Source organism: Thunnus thynnus, chromosome 5, assembly GCF_963924715.1.
Source record: "Thunnus thynnus chromosome 5, fThuThy2.1, whole genome shotgun sequence".
NCBI lineage: Eukaryota > Metazoa > Chordata > Actinopteri > Scombriformes > Scombridae > Thunnus > Thunnus thynnus.
In genome coordinates, this window is record NC_089521.1 from 21,167,447 (window position 1) to 21,183,267 (window position 15,821).

Consider the following 15,821-nt stretch of genomic DNA (forward strand, 5'->3'; position numbering starts at 1 on the left):
AAGAAATAATACACTCTTCAGGCCAAAATGTGTTGGTACGCTTGTCTACTTTTTCTCCTGGTTTATCAGTTCTGTACCAGGGCGAAATATGGGAGTCCCTGGCTTTTACGTCACTTACACAACCTATCTCAGGCCAGGCCATTATTGCAGATTTTATACAGCGTTTTTTTTTTTTTTCCCTTCTTTTTCTTGGCGTCCTGAGGAAGAGCGGATGGGAAATTCTGATGTCATCAACCTTGGCACAGCGGGACAGAGGAGCATGCAGACCCTCAGGGTGCCACGATTGGTGCCCATGTGTTTGTGCCCCGTAGATGGTGAAATAGATGGTGTGGTGCTGCCCGCCTGCGCTGCACCTGCGTCTCAGCATGCTGATTGATCAGTTTGGTCATGTGGAATGTCACCATCTGCTCCCCAGTCCCACTCACCCCTTCTTGTGTGAATGCCAATCACTGGCAGGAAGATAGTTATTTAAGCCATGTCAAATCAGGCGCATGACGAAGAGCAATATGCCAACAACGCTTGAAATGTGTGTTGCAGGCGTAGTATGCACAACAGCATGTCGTACAGTAAAAGGACAACCATGACTTTAATCTCCAAAGAGGTATATTTTTCTTTTTTTCTTTCAGGTCACATCAATATTGTATTTTTCCTTTACATATTTTCAACCCCTTGCTAATATATTCATCAAAAATTGAATTTGATTACTGGGGACTGCAATGATGGCGTGATTGCGTGAATTAGTTTTGATCTATTTGCATGTAAAAGTCTTAATTTTCTCTTCTTTTCTTTCGAGCACGGCTCCTTATTTATTTCCCTTCCATCCCCTTCAGTTGCTCTTTTTTTGGCCTCTTAATGGCCAACGACGTATCAGGGGGCCATCAGGACTGACATTCTTCATTGTAGAGCGTCATAAACAATGACATTTCAACCATGGGAAAATAAAGATATGCAAATTTGAACTCATTAACATTTGCATTACCTGTTTGAATAATCGCACTCCTGACAAGACTGCAATTAACTAAGATTGATGCAAAGTTCAGGGTTAAGGGACAGTATATATTTGCTCTTGGATCATTTACCCAAGATGCATGTGTGTATGCGTGCTTAGTGTGTCAGATAGGAGAACTGAACTCTGTCAGTGGAAAAGGTCACTCAGTAGCTGCTGGTGTTACTGGAATATTTGTAAAAAGAAAAAAAAAATCCTGAATTTAGTTTTTTGCATTTTTGGTTTTTGAGAGCATTTTCTTATTATAACCTTTTTTAACTAATGAAAAAAACAATCTTAGGATGCTTTTTTCCCTGAAAAAGAGAGAGAGAAAGAAAAATCTACAAATGATTGTTCTGATGAAGATGAAGAGACTGACCTCCTAACCCAGTTAACACTAGCGTGGATAGTCAGGATTAAACCCTGACTTTAAGGAAACTGTGCAGACGGCACAGTTCACCTTCAGAGCAGTTGATGTCTGCATTTTCAGTTTGCAGCTTCTTCCCACAGTGAAAACTATAGTTAATAAACTATAGTTAATAAATAAATAGCAACAGTTCTCTTATTTTGGTAATGGATGGTCCTTTAAAAACCAAAAAAAACGTGATTCCAAAAAAGATATAAACAAATATATAATGACAATATATAATAAGAGTAATACAGTTGGCAGCCACAGCAAACACTGAAATAAGAATAGATGTTATGGAAAGATTCCAGCGCATGCTCTGCCCCCTGTGGCTCGAGTACAAACACAGGCGGGTCAATGAGACAATGTGTTCAACATAAAGACTTAGTGGGAATTATTTGATTGGATTCTTGTAATTTAAATGCCTTGCCAGGACAGTGCGCCACACTGCGGGTCTGTGCATCACGCCAACTGAGTGACCGCAGTGTTTTTTTTTTCCTCACTAGTGATTCTTTTTATGTATGACATACAAGAGAGAGTGCACAAAACAGCAGGTCAGCTCCTTGTAGTGTTTATACATCCTCCATTCTGACTGCTGAAGAATTTCAAGACATTTTAACGTAAATAGTTTAAGTAGATGAATCTCCCATACTAGAATCATGAGTCTGAGTGGTTCATTACATGCAGTAGGTCAGTGTAAGTTTCAACCAATCAGCCAAAGAGAAGAAGACAGGGGATTTTTACTTCACGCAGCAGGTCTGACTGTTAAACTGTTATTCATTAGCAGGTCAGACAGACTACTGTATAAATAACCTTTAACCCAGCCGCTGGAGTAGCTTTCCATGCCACACGTGCCTACAAAGTAAGACTTGGTTCTATTTGTAAATGTGGGTCAGACAGGGGTGTGGTATGCTCTGTTTACTGGAAACCTCTACCTGTCTAACAAGAGATAATCTTTATGCCGTCACTACTCCTCTCTGGTCCTCAGGAGGGCATTCTGTGCTTGCTTGTCTATGATTTTACACTGATGATACAGGAATAGATACCTGATACCTGAGCAATAAAAATATACAGCCCACACTGATAGTGGCTCTCTTTGCTCTGGTGTGGTCAAGGTGAGAGCGTTTGGAGATGTGCGAGAGGGGAATTCCCTGATTAGTACGAGTGTCAGTTATTTTCATGATGACATTTTTGCAAAAGCAGGCTCCTTAACAGTCAACACACAGGAAACACTAAACACTACAACCAAACTGTGTTCATTTTCTTAATAGAATTCTCTCTAATAAAAAAAAAAAAGGATGCTCATAATATCCTGGACCAGGCATGAACTACAGTAATAGCATCAACCCTTGGCCACCCCTCCCTGCTGTCTGGAATGGTCCAGCCCTTATTTGCATAAGTTGTCTGCGGGTAGCTGCATGACCAGCAGGGGTAGGTTAGGGGAAGGAGTGCATGTGGACTATATACACATGAGTAGAGAGACGGACTGACGAGCTGTGTGTGGGCTGTATTGTGAGCCTGGAGTCTTGCACTGAACCAGACAGAGTTATGTACTGCGCTCATCCTGTCTCTGGAACAGGCAACAACTCATTGATGTATTGCTACAACATGAAACCAGTGAGTATATGTCTTATGTTTGTCTTATTTCATTTTCCAGAGGAGATATGACACTGTCACAGCGTGTTTGCTGCTGCTGCTGCTCAGATGTTCTGTTTGCTTGTTGACTTATGTAATTCATCAAGAGTTTCCAGCTTTATGTGTTCACAGTGGTTGAACAATGTGTTCTCTGACAGATATGTGATCCAAACATTTTCACTAGTAGGTAAATGCATTTACATGTGCAACCTGTGTTAAAGTTAGGAGTATTATCATTTAACATTGTCTTATTTGGATTTCCCTTTAGTGGGACACTTTTAGAGGTGGTGGGAAATATTTTTTACTCTGAAAAAGAATATTTATTTTTATGTGCGTTATGTTATGTGTGTGTGTGTGTGTGTGTGTGTGTGTGTGAATGAGAGGCAGAGGATAAGAGAGTTTTGAAGGTGTCATGTCTTTAGTTTGTACCGAATGTGTCACTGTCAACGCTTTAATGAGCTGTGTACATGTTTCCATCTCTTAACTTTTGGTTTATACAAGAACTGATGCTGATATGTGAAAAATGCTTCTGTAATCTGCCCATTCGTCACTTGTTTGTTTGTTAAAGGGATCCCCATCAACTGCTGCATCTCAACTGCAATTTTTCATGGGATTTCACACATGAAGTCAACATTGTGTCAACCCAAATTACAACTCACCATGCATGACACCCGCAATAATGTTAGCATCCAGTTAGTTAACACTATAACGCCTCACTTGTGGTTTTTATGTTGTTTAAAATGCACCGGGGAGACTTGTGCTTCCTGTTGGCTGAGCACCATGTAGTCAAGCCTAGCAGCAGAAAACATCTTGACATGAAGCAGATTGCTGCTATTTCTATTTGATTTAACCCCGCTATGTTGGAGCAGTCCCTCCACCACTGCAGCCATTATCAAAGGCAGCTTTGATCTCTGTGAGACTAACCATATCCAGACATCGTGGATCACAGAGGCAGAAAATTGGTTGCATGTGGCTGGAGTTGGCCATGGTGGAGCACAGCATAGGCCCTGAATAGCAAGTTGATATTTCACTGATCTAGCATGATAAAGCTGTATGTTTTTACAGTGGAGGAAAATAGCTTACCTGTTTGTCCTTTGTGCGCAAGTTTATATGTATTTGAGATTAAAATAACTTTGGAAATGTGTCTGATAGATTCACAAAAAAGGATACTCACCCATAAATGATTCTTTCAAGTATATGGTAGTTTTTATTTTTAAATAGCATTCAAATTCTCTCTTATTTGTAGTCTTTTATTTGCTGAAAAAAAGTTTCTTATCATTTGTGATGCCATGATTGATGGTTCCTAAATCAATGCTATGCTAAAAGAGGATGCCATGGTGACGGCCCCTCTCCAGCGGGGGCCAGAGAGGGCGTGCTGGGGCGGGGGTGTGACCATTATTAACGGGTCGCCTGCTATGCTGATGGTAAGGAGGACAATTGGCTTTATCCTCCGCCATATGCTGCCCATGGCGGCTCAGACGGGCCCAGTGTCGGCAGGGGCTCCTCTGTTTGGCCTAGCCCACAATCACCATGGGACTCATGCCAGCCAGGGTCACGGCTGTGTGTGTGTGTGTGTGTGTGTGTGCTTAAGTGTGTATGTCTTTGTGTGTATGTGTGCTTATGTGAGTGTGCTTGCATGAGCATACTCAAGAGAGTCTTTAATAGCCTGCTTTACAGAACTTGTCGTCCGGGTAACTGACACCCCATTGATGCTGCGCAGGGAGGTTTATTTTCATTTCCTGGGGCACATCAAAGCAATCGAGGGAGGTGCAGGTGCAGCCCAGACCTCTTGGTGTGTTTGAGTGAGTGAGCATGTGTTGGTGTGTTTTGTGTGCATATGTGCACTTTGTAGGACTGCGCTTTACAATTATAAGAAAAAGAACACATTAGGGGAAGGTACCTTTAGTTTAATTCTTAGATTTGTTTACTATTTACAATAAATCATCTCTCATACCAAATCTGACCTATTAGGTTGAGACGCAGTTCTGTGGTTTCTTTCTGAGGACAAAGCACGAGGAGGCCTGTTATTCAATTTTATTTGAGAGGGAATTGTATCCCAGTCTTCTGAAGCCAGCAGAACCTGATCATGATTAGGGCAGGGATTTCTCATGGTGAATGGTTCCTAAATCCGGATGAGGAGGTGCATGGATCTGCAGCTTATGGATTATCGCAATAGCTCTAAGTGTGCATCAGCGCTCTGCTTTGTTTTCATAATGCTGTTGCTTCAGCAGCTCGCGCTCACAGTATTCACGCGTTTGTGTCAGTAAGATCGGTTTGAGTGATACGTAGGGGAAGGAAAGTCATTGTTTGATGTACATTATTTTATAGTTGAACCTTATTTTCCAACAGGTTTATGGGCAGTCTCCCAGTAATGACGACATCAACCAGAACACATCCTCACACCCATCCAACAAGCCCCCCAGCAATGTGTTTGCAAGCACATTCTTTGGTAAGCTCAAACCATCCAAAATGAACATGATTATCTATGACCATGCAGACAGTCACTTTGATAAGAACATTTTGTCTGCAAACCCCTTAGTAGGGTGTTGCCCCAAGGACATTTACTACTATGAGTTTTATGGTATATCACAACAGTTATCAAGTTCAAGTTTAATCAAACAACCTCACCCTGTGAGCACACCAATAACCTTTGAAGCTTTGCCAGCTTAGATTTCTAAATGAACAATAATGAAATGTTCTGAACTCATGTCTCTCTCTGTTGGCCTTTTCTTAGTGTATGCTCAAGGTCCAGGGTTCAATTTATTCATCCATAAAATCATGTAAATTACAATTCTCCCAACTTAATCAAACAATTCTGATTACAGGACATAAGAAATAAACACCACACCATTTGAACACCAATAAAAAAAATAGTAATAATTAAAAGAACAACAAAAAGAACTTTATTCCCCATTAAAAACTGTCACACTTGTGGGTGCTTTGAGCCAAATACTAATGTTAGCATGCTAACACACTCACAGTAACAATGCTAACATGCTAATGTTAAAGGACCAGTGTGTAAGATTTAGTGGCATTTAGTGGAACCGACTTGGCAGAAATGGAATATAATATTCGCAAGTATGTTTTCATTAGTGTATAATCACCTGAAAATAAGAATCGTTGTGTTTTTGTTACCTTAGAGTGAGCCCTTTATATTTACATACGGAGCCCGCCATGTTGTACTGCCATGTATCTACAGTAGCCCAGAACAGACAAACCAAACACTGGCTCTAGAGAGGGCCTTTCGCGTTTTTCGTGAGTTTCGCGGCCACCATAGATTCTCCTACATGCTGGGAAAGGGGAGGTGAGGTGTATCTGCAACCTCACTGCTAGATGCCACTAAATCCTACACACTGGTCCTTTAAGCAGGCATAATGCTTACCTTGTAAACTAGGTTATCATGTTAGTATTTGCTAATTAGCACTTAGCACAAAGTACACATGAGGCTGATGGGAATGTGATTAGTTTTGCAGGTATTTAGCCATAAACTGAAGTATTGGACAAATTAAAAATGCGACCTGAAGATGGCGCTAGATGAAAAGTCACTAAAGTCATAGTTTTGGAAACGTACTTCTGTAATAAATTTTGTACTAATCTATTAAATAGTTTTATGAGATATTTCAGTCATGGGGGTAAAATAACCAATCAAACAACAGCATAAAAAAGTAGAAGTAATCTTAAATTAAAATTAGAGTTCATGTCTCATATTTAAAAACTGGGCACGTCCAACGATTCTCTGAGCTCAGATAAACATTTCCACATCATTTATATTAAGAAACAATACCACAGTGTTTCAGCAACATTGTCCAGCTTGTTCAGGTGATTATGAAGCTAATGTAGCTCTCAAAATGAAGATGAGGGAAAAACAGTGTTTGTAAAGTGGTAAATATGAGCTTTAGTTCAACCAGTGAAATTGTTTCCATAGAGGCTGCTATAGAGCTTAATGGCTGGACTGGCTGCTTGAGATGCTGTTCCAGTGCAGACTATAACATACTGTTATCCATTTTAGAGGGAACGAGCAATTCACCCGACATCTGGAATGCTGTAAATGGGCTGAACCAGCAGGGCTATGAAGGTGCACTGGGAGCAGCCACAACCCACCAAACACAGCCGGGGAGCTACAGCAGCCTGCAGCCACCACACAGTCACCTGGTGAGATTTACCACCAGGACCTTAGAAGTTGACAACGTAGCACTTTTTTTTTTTTTCAAACCCCTGTGGATTTAACTGTATGTTTGTTTACTGCTCAGGACTACTCCCCACATTCAGTGATGGCTGCAGATATGAACCGAGGTCTCCCACCTATGTCCACTTTTCACCGCAACAACACAGCATCACACACTCCGTCGATCAACACGTCAGAGAACTCCACAGGTGAGGAAATGGATAAATATTCCTCACTGTTTATTTGAGCTGAATTTTATTTTTCTGCTCTTTACTGTTATATTTTATTGAAATGTTTTTTTTTTTTCTCAGTCTCAGGGAGCCAGAGAAATGTGTCAGGAGGTTCACAGACAGGTGATACCCTGGGAAAGGCTCTAGCCTCTGTAAGTATGCACAACCTCACTCCCATTAGACCAGCACATCTATGCTCTGTTATGTTCGAAAAGTCAAACCAGGGCATAAAACCAAGCCCTGAGAGCCCCAGAGGTATATTGCAAAAGGGAAATAGTTGTTCTTCCCTGCCAGTAACAGGCTAGTGCATATTAACAAAGGGCTACTCTCACGCTTCTGGACTTTTTATTGGCTGCTGACTAGTAAAATGACCAGAATTGATGTGTTTAGTTCAGATTACAAGCCCGTTCCAAAGGCTGTGGCAGCAGCTGTAAAACCCTACACAGAAATGACAAGTTGTGCCTTTAAAATGATCCATGCCTTAGTCCCACTCCTCCCCCTTCTCTCTCTCTCTCTCTCCATGTCTGCCGCTAGATTTATTCCCCCGATCACACCAGCAGCAGCTTCCCCTCCAGCTCGTCCACACCGGTCAGGTCTCCGTCCCCACTGCCGAATGCCGCTGAACCCACAGGTAAACTGGAGTAACAAGAGGACCTATAGGTGCTGCTCTGAGTGAAAAGATATATTTTTTTTGTGTATGTCAATCCCTTCATGGTCTATTTCTGTTGCTGTCTTATTCCTAGGTACTAACATGTGGCCCCGGAGTTCAGTACAGGCACCAGTCTCACCACATTATGAGTCTTCCCTCATATCACTGGTAAAGACCTCCCTGAAGTTTATTTTATTTATTATGTTATTTAGAGATAACGGATGGGTGGATGGATGGACATACAAAGAGATGATAGATTAAACTCATGATAGACAATGTAAAGGTTATAAAGACATGTAGAATATATTTAAATATTTACACCACTCTCATATCTGTACTGTCAATATGACGCTACAACTAGCATACCACAAATCACCATTTAGCTCAGCATAAAGATGAGAAACACAAGAAAACAGCTAGCCTGTCAAAAGGAAATCAAAATCTGCCAACCAGCACCTCTAAATCTCACTAATTAACACGTTATACCCTGATTGTTTAATCTGTACAAAAAAAACATTACTAGTTGTGATTTTACAGGGTTTTATGTGCAGCACAATTTCGGGACGAGTGCTGTGACTTCCTGGAGTTTCCACTGGAAGTTCCTGTGCCAGGCCAAAAAATAGAGCCAGGCTAGTTATTTCCAGTCTTTATGCTAAGCTAAACTAACCAGCTGGTGGTTGTCATGTTATAGTTAATGATCATGTGTGGTATCGAGATTCTCATCTAACGCTCAGCAGCAAAACAAATTAGTGCATTTCCCAAAATGTCTATTATTTAATGAATTTGAGAAAAAATGTGACCATAGATTAAATTTAGACTGTTTTTACAAAACTAAGCTCAAACAACTATAGTTTTGTTTTGTTTTTAAAAGAATGAAGTCTACGATTTGTAAAACATAAGATCATATTCATCTTAATGAATGCTGAAAACTGTCTCAGGATTATCCTGAAGTCCAATAGAAACCTAACAATTCTAACTTTTTGTCTCTTGGTGTTTTCAGTCTCAGGTGGAGGACCGTCTGGACAGATTGGACGATGTGATCCACGTCTTAAGGAACCACGCTGTCGGTCCCACGGCCTGTCTGCCCTCTGACATCCACGGCCTGCTGAACCAGACCCACCACGGCCACCCGGGCTCCGCCAGCACTCTACCACTCACCTGTCACACTCCAGCCATGGTTAACAACTATTACTTTGAAGTATTTAAGGATAGGAAGGACAGGGCAGTGTGTGTGGAAATACCATGTTATATGTGTGTGTGTGTGTGTCTGCTGGTATTCAGTTTCAGGAATTTTCCACTCGCTATGTCTGCATGTTTTCCTCATGTAAAGGTTGTTGTCCTTGAAATAGGAAACTGAGCACAATGGGAGAGAGTGGTGACGTGTCGGCCTTGTATGGAAAGCGTACAGTATGTGCAGACTCTAATTCCACCGTGGGGTGATGGGGGACGCCTGCATCGTGCACTCCCATTCCTGCATGTTTCCCTTTCAGCAGACCAGGGGATTTTAGCCCAGCTGGAGTGGAAGTATATGCAGGGGAAACGGGTTTTTAGTCTAATCCTTTGGGGGGAGGAGGGGTGGGGGGTATTAAATTCTATCACTTTTATTTTTCCAAATGATGTGTCGGTTAGAAGTGAATCATTCCTGAAGAGAATTAGGGGTATGTTTAGGGAGTATATAGTAGTTTTAAGGGAAGGATTAAGATGGTCTGAGATTAAATTAATTCTGTAGAGCGAGCGATCTACCCAGGGTGACGTCGGAAACCAGAGGGCAGATGTTGGTTATGTGATTTATTTGTTATTCGTTGATCTAAGAGTTGTATACTGTATGTGAGTAAGCCGGGCTCGCCGTCTTAGAAGATTTACGAAGCCGCAGCATCATTTAACTTAAAGATTTCTTATATGCTGAAGGCTGAACTGTAGAGGTACGAATGCATGGATATTGCCCTTTATCTCATCCTCTTCTTTGTGTGTCATAAAGGTTGAAGCTGTCACTATGAACAACAACCACCCAGCCTTCCAGAGCCGCACACAAAATGGCCACCCGTACCCAGTCAGACAGAGGGCCACGCTTCAGCCAATCCAGGCAGGAGGCAGAGGCAAGTCCATCACTGATTTTGTATATTTTGCCGACTTAATCTGAATTTACTTTATAGCTATGAACGATCAAGAGGTGTCACAATTCATAACTGTTGCAGCTTTAAAATGTTGTGTTATTTGTGCCCCCCCAACAGGAGGTTTGGGAGTTCAGGGTAATCTGGAGCTGAAGATGGAAAGCGTGGGGGAGAGAGAAGAGATGATGCACACCAATCACAGCCACAGCTCTGACAGCCAGAGATCAGATGAGGAGAGCGAACACAAAACACAAGGAGAAAACAGCTCCAGGAACAGGTAAACACACTCACTGCTTTTATATTTTCATCTGACGAGAAAAAAAAAAAAATTCACCTTTTCAAGAAAAAAATATTTTGGTGTGTAAAACCAGCTGCTGAGTGTGACTGTCAAAGAAAAACTATATGAGACGCATTGTGCTGAATAAGCAGAATCAGGCCTTTGTGCTGAAACTTTTGTGGTGTGCATGATAAATAATCTACAAAAAACATTACTGAAGTAACATTTATAGGTAGTTTTTACAGAATCATGCACTTAAACATCAAATGCGATTATCAGTAGATTTCGAAATATAAGCCCCTCACTCAAAAGCAAGTAGTAGAGCCGTCTTGTGATTCAGTTTTACTCATTTAAAATACTGTCAAACCTCCTGCTGTGAAGGACAGCTGTGTCCAGGCAAGCCTATTTAGCTGTCTCATTTTTCTTTCTTCATGTTGCATTAAGTTGCAGTGAATTAAATGAGGAAAGAAAGAGGAATAAGAACAGCTGCTCAGACATACAGTACATGGTAAACACATAAATGGTGGAAAGGTGCACTTACTGGTAGTGGGTTTATCAAAAAAAAAAAAATCCTAAAACACAAGAAGCTCATTTGTATCCTACCAAAGTTAATTTTGTATTACTAAACATTTACCACTGTCCTCAAGTCCTCAGAAGCAAAATTTCCTGCACTTCTATTATTTGTGACAAAAAAATGAGAATTAATCAACAAAGATATAGATGGTTTTTCAGGTTTATAAACCTGGTTTATGATTTTACAGTGTATATAGTGCATCTTGATCTACATCTCCAGTGAACCTCACAGATGAGCCTGTATGTCTGGTGTCTTTAGTCTCAGAGGTCACTTCAGGCCAAACCTCTTCATGACATCAGCTCTGATATCCGAGTGCATGTTTTCGTAATGTCTAGTTGAGTGATACTGTTGCTGACATATATGGATGACCTGCAGCAATGATTTTTCTTGTGAATGTTTTTTTAACATATTTTTTTAATTAAAACTCGATGAGACAATGATAGAAAGGAAAACAATTGTTAAAATGTAACACAAACTGCATTTCTTGACTATGAAGAGTTGTCTGTGTTAGGATAATAGTCGGGGGCTCGTACAGTATGAACTTTGAAGCAAGTTTTGGTTGCTGTAATCATTCCTCTGGTCAAGACTGGCCATTAAAGATCCCCAAGAAAAATATGCTTCTAATGTAAGTGATGGGGTACAAAATCTATGGTCCTTGTTCTGTGCAAAAATATAACATTATGCACAATTACAATGTGAAAAAAACTCCATTACAAGTAAAAGTCCTGCATTCAAAATCTTACCTCTTACTAAGTAGAAGTATAGAAGTAGAAAAATGTACTTAAACTATCAAAAGTAAAAGTGGGTTATGCAGAGAAATGGCCTCTGAGAATATTATAGTACTTTATATCATTATTATTCATTATTATTATGGATGCATTAAACTGTAAGTAGTGTTTTAGTGTTGTAGTTGGTTGGGTGGAGCTAATTTTATTTACTTTTTATGATGTCGGAGACATTGCAATATTTCATCCTGAAATGTAGTGAAGTGAAAATATGAAGTAGCACAAAACGTAAATACTCAAGTAAGTACAGTATTCAAGTACATCAAAATTCTACTACAGTTAAGTACATTTGGTTAAGTACAGTACTTATCCAAATGTACTTAGTTTCTTTGCACCACTCACTACTACAAATGGATATATATTTTGAAAGTTAGCTCTTACAGTAAAAACATAAGCTCTAAGGGGTTACTGATCAACTTATAAATGCGTGACTGAGTACATGAGCCTGCTGTAAATGTACCGTTTAAACCCTTTTCACAGAACTAATGAGAGTGTATCAGATGACCTCAGGAGACACAGTAACATGATATCAGCTCAGTGGCCAGCAGAGGGCATAGAAATCCACAGTATAACTCAACACAGTCCTCTTATATGTGTGTGTGATCCACTGAAGCTTTGACATGGATGAGCTTTAAAATCAATTTTTAAAAACAAATCTGGAATTTTAATAAATTCAGACAAAACATTTATGAGCATCCTCACCAATGCTTTCTCATACTTTGTTGATATTGAAGTATCCACGAGGACGAGGACCTGAGCCCGGAGCAGAAGGCCGAACGTGAGCGTGACAGGAGGATGGCCAACAACGCCCGGGAACGTCTGCGCGTGCGGGACATCAACGAGGCCTTTAAGGAGCTTGGTCACATGTGTCAGCTGCACCTGAAGAGCGAGAAGCCGCAGACCAAGCTGTTGGTGCTGCACCAGGCCGTGGCGGTGATCCTCAGCCTGGAGCAACAAGTCAGAGGTCAGTGCTGCAGGCTGAGCTGTGCAGGGGATGCTGCAGGTCAAATAAGAAAAAGAAGGAATGAAAAGGAATTATAGACTGTGACAATAAGATAGACACCTTCAACTAGTGGTTAAGAGCTAGAATATTTAGTTACAGAATATAAACTTAAGTTTGGCCGACCTGGCCCAGAGAGAAATATTAACACCATATTTATTTATCTATGTTTTTATTTTTTCCTTTTATTTATTTATTTATTTATTTTGCAGAAGTTAAACCTACATTAATTGCTTTTTTTGCACTTGGGTGCAGCACAACAAGCCGTAACATACTATCACCAATATTATCACCAAGATTTTAGCTCACAGATGTCTATTTAACACAATAAGTAGACACTGAGCAACATTATCGTTCATTTGGAGTCATGCTTGTGTCCATCTGATGAATGTAGGTCCAACATGTAGGCTCCTTCTAGCCCAGTCTTAGTTTCCTGTACTGTGTTCACCAGCTAGTCTCTTACTTTGACTCTGTGCTGTGTTGTGCAGGGCTGGTATGTACAGTACAGTGGAGTTATTTTGTATAAAACGTTGACCTGCTGCAGCTGGAAACTGACGAGAGCAGTGAAAGTGAATCCAAACCAAACCGAAGCAATGAGCTGAAAGACTGAAAGAGGAACTTTTGAGCAAGATGATAATTCTCTGTGTTTTCTATCACTTTGTGTCACATTATTTACATGCAGTCATTTAATACGTTTCTATTATAAAAATGCATTTAGAGTTCTGAGTTTTACGACTTGTTGATGCATCAAAAAAAGACACAGTTGTGCACTTAATTCACCATGACAATAATTTGTAATATAGTTTAATAAGAGGATCTAAACTGTGATGTAAAAGTCAACAGCCAAAGCAGAATTCATGTGGTATTTTCCAACAATTATTGTAGAAACACAATAAGTGAGGCTCCAGTACAAAGCAGGGATGGAAATGACTTATATCCACGTTTCAGTTTCTTTATTTAGTCAGACGCTAACCCATTGTTTGTTAAATCCCACAGAGAGGAACCTGAACCCGAAGGCAGCGTGTCTGCGGCGGAGAGAGGAAGAGAAGGCGTCTGCTGTCATGACGGATCCACAGTCCATGCATCTAGCTTTCCATCCCGGTCTGACAGACCCAGCGAACCCCATGGGCCATCTCTGAGCATCTGATAATAACTACAAGTCCAAGTATTTAACAACTCCCATTAAACTCTATAGTTTGATATCAATGAGGAATTTTATGTGTCCAAAATGAGATAGTAAATGACTTTCAGCAAACAGGAGAGTTTAAAAGTATTGTTAAAAATCTGTTGACAAAATATTAATGCTTCCAAATCATATATATTGACTGGTTAACTTTTATTATGCTTCTTCATATTTGGAATGAAGTCTCCAGAAATGAATTAATAATAACACATCTTCTTATTCAAAAAGTGTTATTTTGTCATGATCTCTGACATTTCTGTGTCTTTGATGTCCAGATGTTGAGCGAAGAGCATCCTATAGGAGCATCCAGCTGTTCAGGAAGTCCAGCGTTTCTTCTGAATTCGGACCAGAGCGGAGAGAGTCTGACTTCTCTGTTTGTAAAGTGTGATGCAGTTGAACAATCATCTCCTCTCTTCCCACACGGACTTCTAACTTTGTGCCTAAACTTACTCATAACAGACAAATGCATTGTAAGCTGCAGATGTTTTTTTTTTTTTATGTACATATTTTGTATATTTATTGATTATCTTTCTGTACTGAATGGATGAAAACCAGTCGTGGCAAAGTTGTCATCTGCAGTTTCATTTTTGGCAGAGCCAGATATATTTCTGACAGACTTTTACAGTGTATCACTATTTACCATGTACACTCGTGATTTCCACAGAGCTCAGAGGACTGACATTCCCGCATTTGTGTGTTCAGACTACGGATTTCATTTGTCATGTGTGTGTGTGTGTGTGTATGAGTGTGTTGTAGGAGTTTGACCATTCTATGAATGAACAGATCTCCAAGAATGTTCTTTAACGTGTGGGCATCATATACAATATATTGAAGCTGTCCTGTTATTTGTATATTTGTTACAGATTTGTGTTATAGCACTGTTAACAAGAAAACACTTCCTGAAACACTGGTGGACAGAACCAAACACTTCTCAGTCTTATTCCTTCTTCTTCTCAGTGTAATTATCGCTCTCCAGATGTAGTCGCAGCTCTCTAATGGTTCTTTGCATGTTTGAGTTTTTAATAGAACATTTCCTTTTTTTTCTAAGTTATGTAAGTTATCTTTTATACAAATATTGTGAATTTAATAATGTCCGTATTTGCTTTTGTTCACTCTGATTTTACAAAACCCTTTTTGTGCAGTTTTACTAGATTTAGCCACATTTCATGCTCCGAGCAATACGGTATTAACAGAATAATTGATGTCTTGTTTGCTTATCACTCTGCAGAACAAATACTGTAATAAATAATAATCACAAATAATCTGAAATACTCCTATCATAACGTGTACAGTATGTGTACAGTTTCAAGTAGCCTGCAGGCATGTGTCAAAATAATAACGTAGCAATAAATGTCTTTTTTTTTTTTTTTTTACAAATAATTTGAGTCTGTCTGTTATATGATTTATTATAGAAGATACAACACACACAAGCACACACCCGCTGTGTCAGTGATTTCATAGATAGATAGATGGATATATAGATAGAGTACGGTATACACACACTCAACAGTCTTATCAGAGAAGGCTTCATAAAGTTTGTGGTCTATTTACGGCCAGACTTCAGAAACCAGGCACCACACAAAGTTGCAGCCTGATGCAGAATTCACAAAACCTTGACCCCTGAAGGATGAAAAAAAGTATTGGATGAGTCACTTTTCATCATTTATCCCATATAAACATGGTTTTACATTGAGAGACCCACCAGAATCCTTAGTCATTGTTAATAATAACCCATTAATGTTTAATTAATAAAGACAAACCTTTCCTTCTTGGTTTTCCAATATTTCAAGATGAGAGTGTCTCGTTTAGGCTGAACTTTTA

The 15,821-nt window shown here is 39.9% G+C and overlaps 1 protein-coding gene across 1 annotated transcript; it reads left to right on the top strand.

Moving 5' to 3' along the window:
- The first annotated feature begins 2,565 nt into the window (after positions 1-2,565).
- On the top strand, positions 2,566-14,997 carry LOC137183184 (transcription factor 12-like). The gene is made up of 13 exons (XM_067590050.1): positions 2,566-3,008; positions 5,376-5,475; positions 7,036-7,178; positions 7,277-7,400; positions 7,503-7,573; positions 7,956-8,052; positions 8,165-8,238; positions 9,071-9,247; positions 10,049-10,166; positions 10,302-10,458; positions 12,552-12,781; positions 13,814-13,982; positions 14,276-14,997. Exons 1-12 carry the CDS (start codon positions 2,940-2,942, stop codon positions 13,954-13,956), a joined length of 1,503 nt encoding a protein of 500 aa, XP_067446151.1. The 5' UTR covers positions 2,566-2,939; the 3' UTR covers positions 13,957-13,982; positions 14,276-14,997.
- Positions 14,998-15,821: the final 824 nt, after the last annotated feature.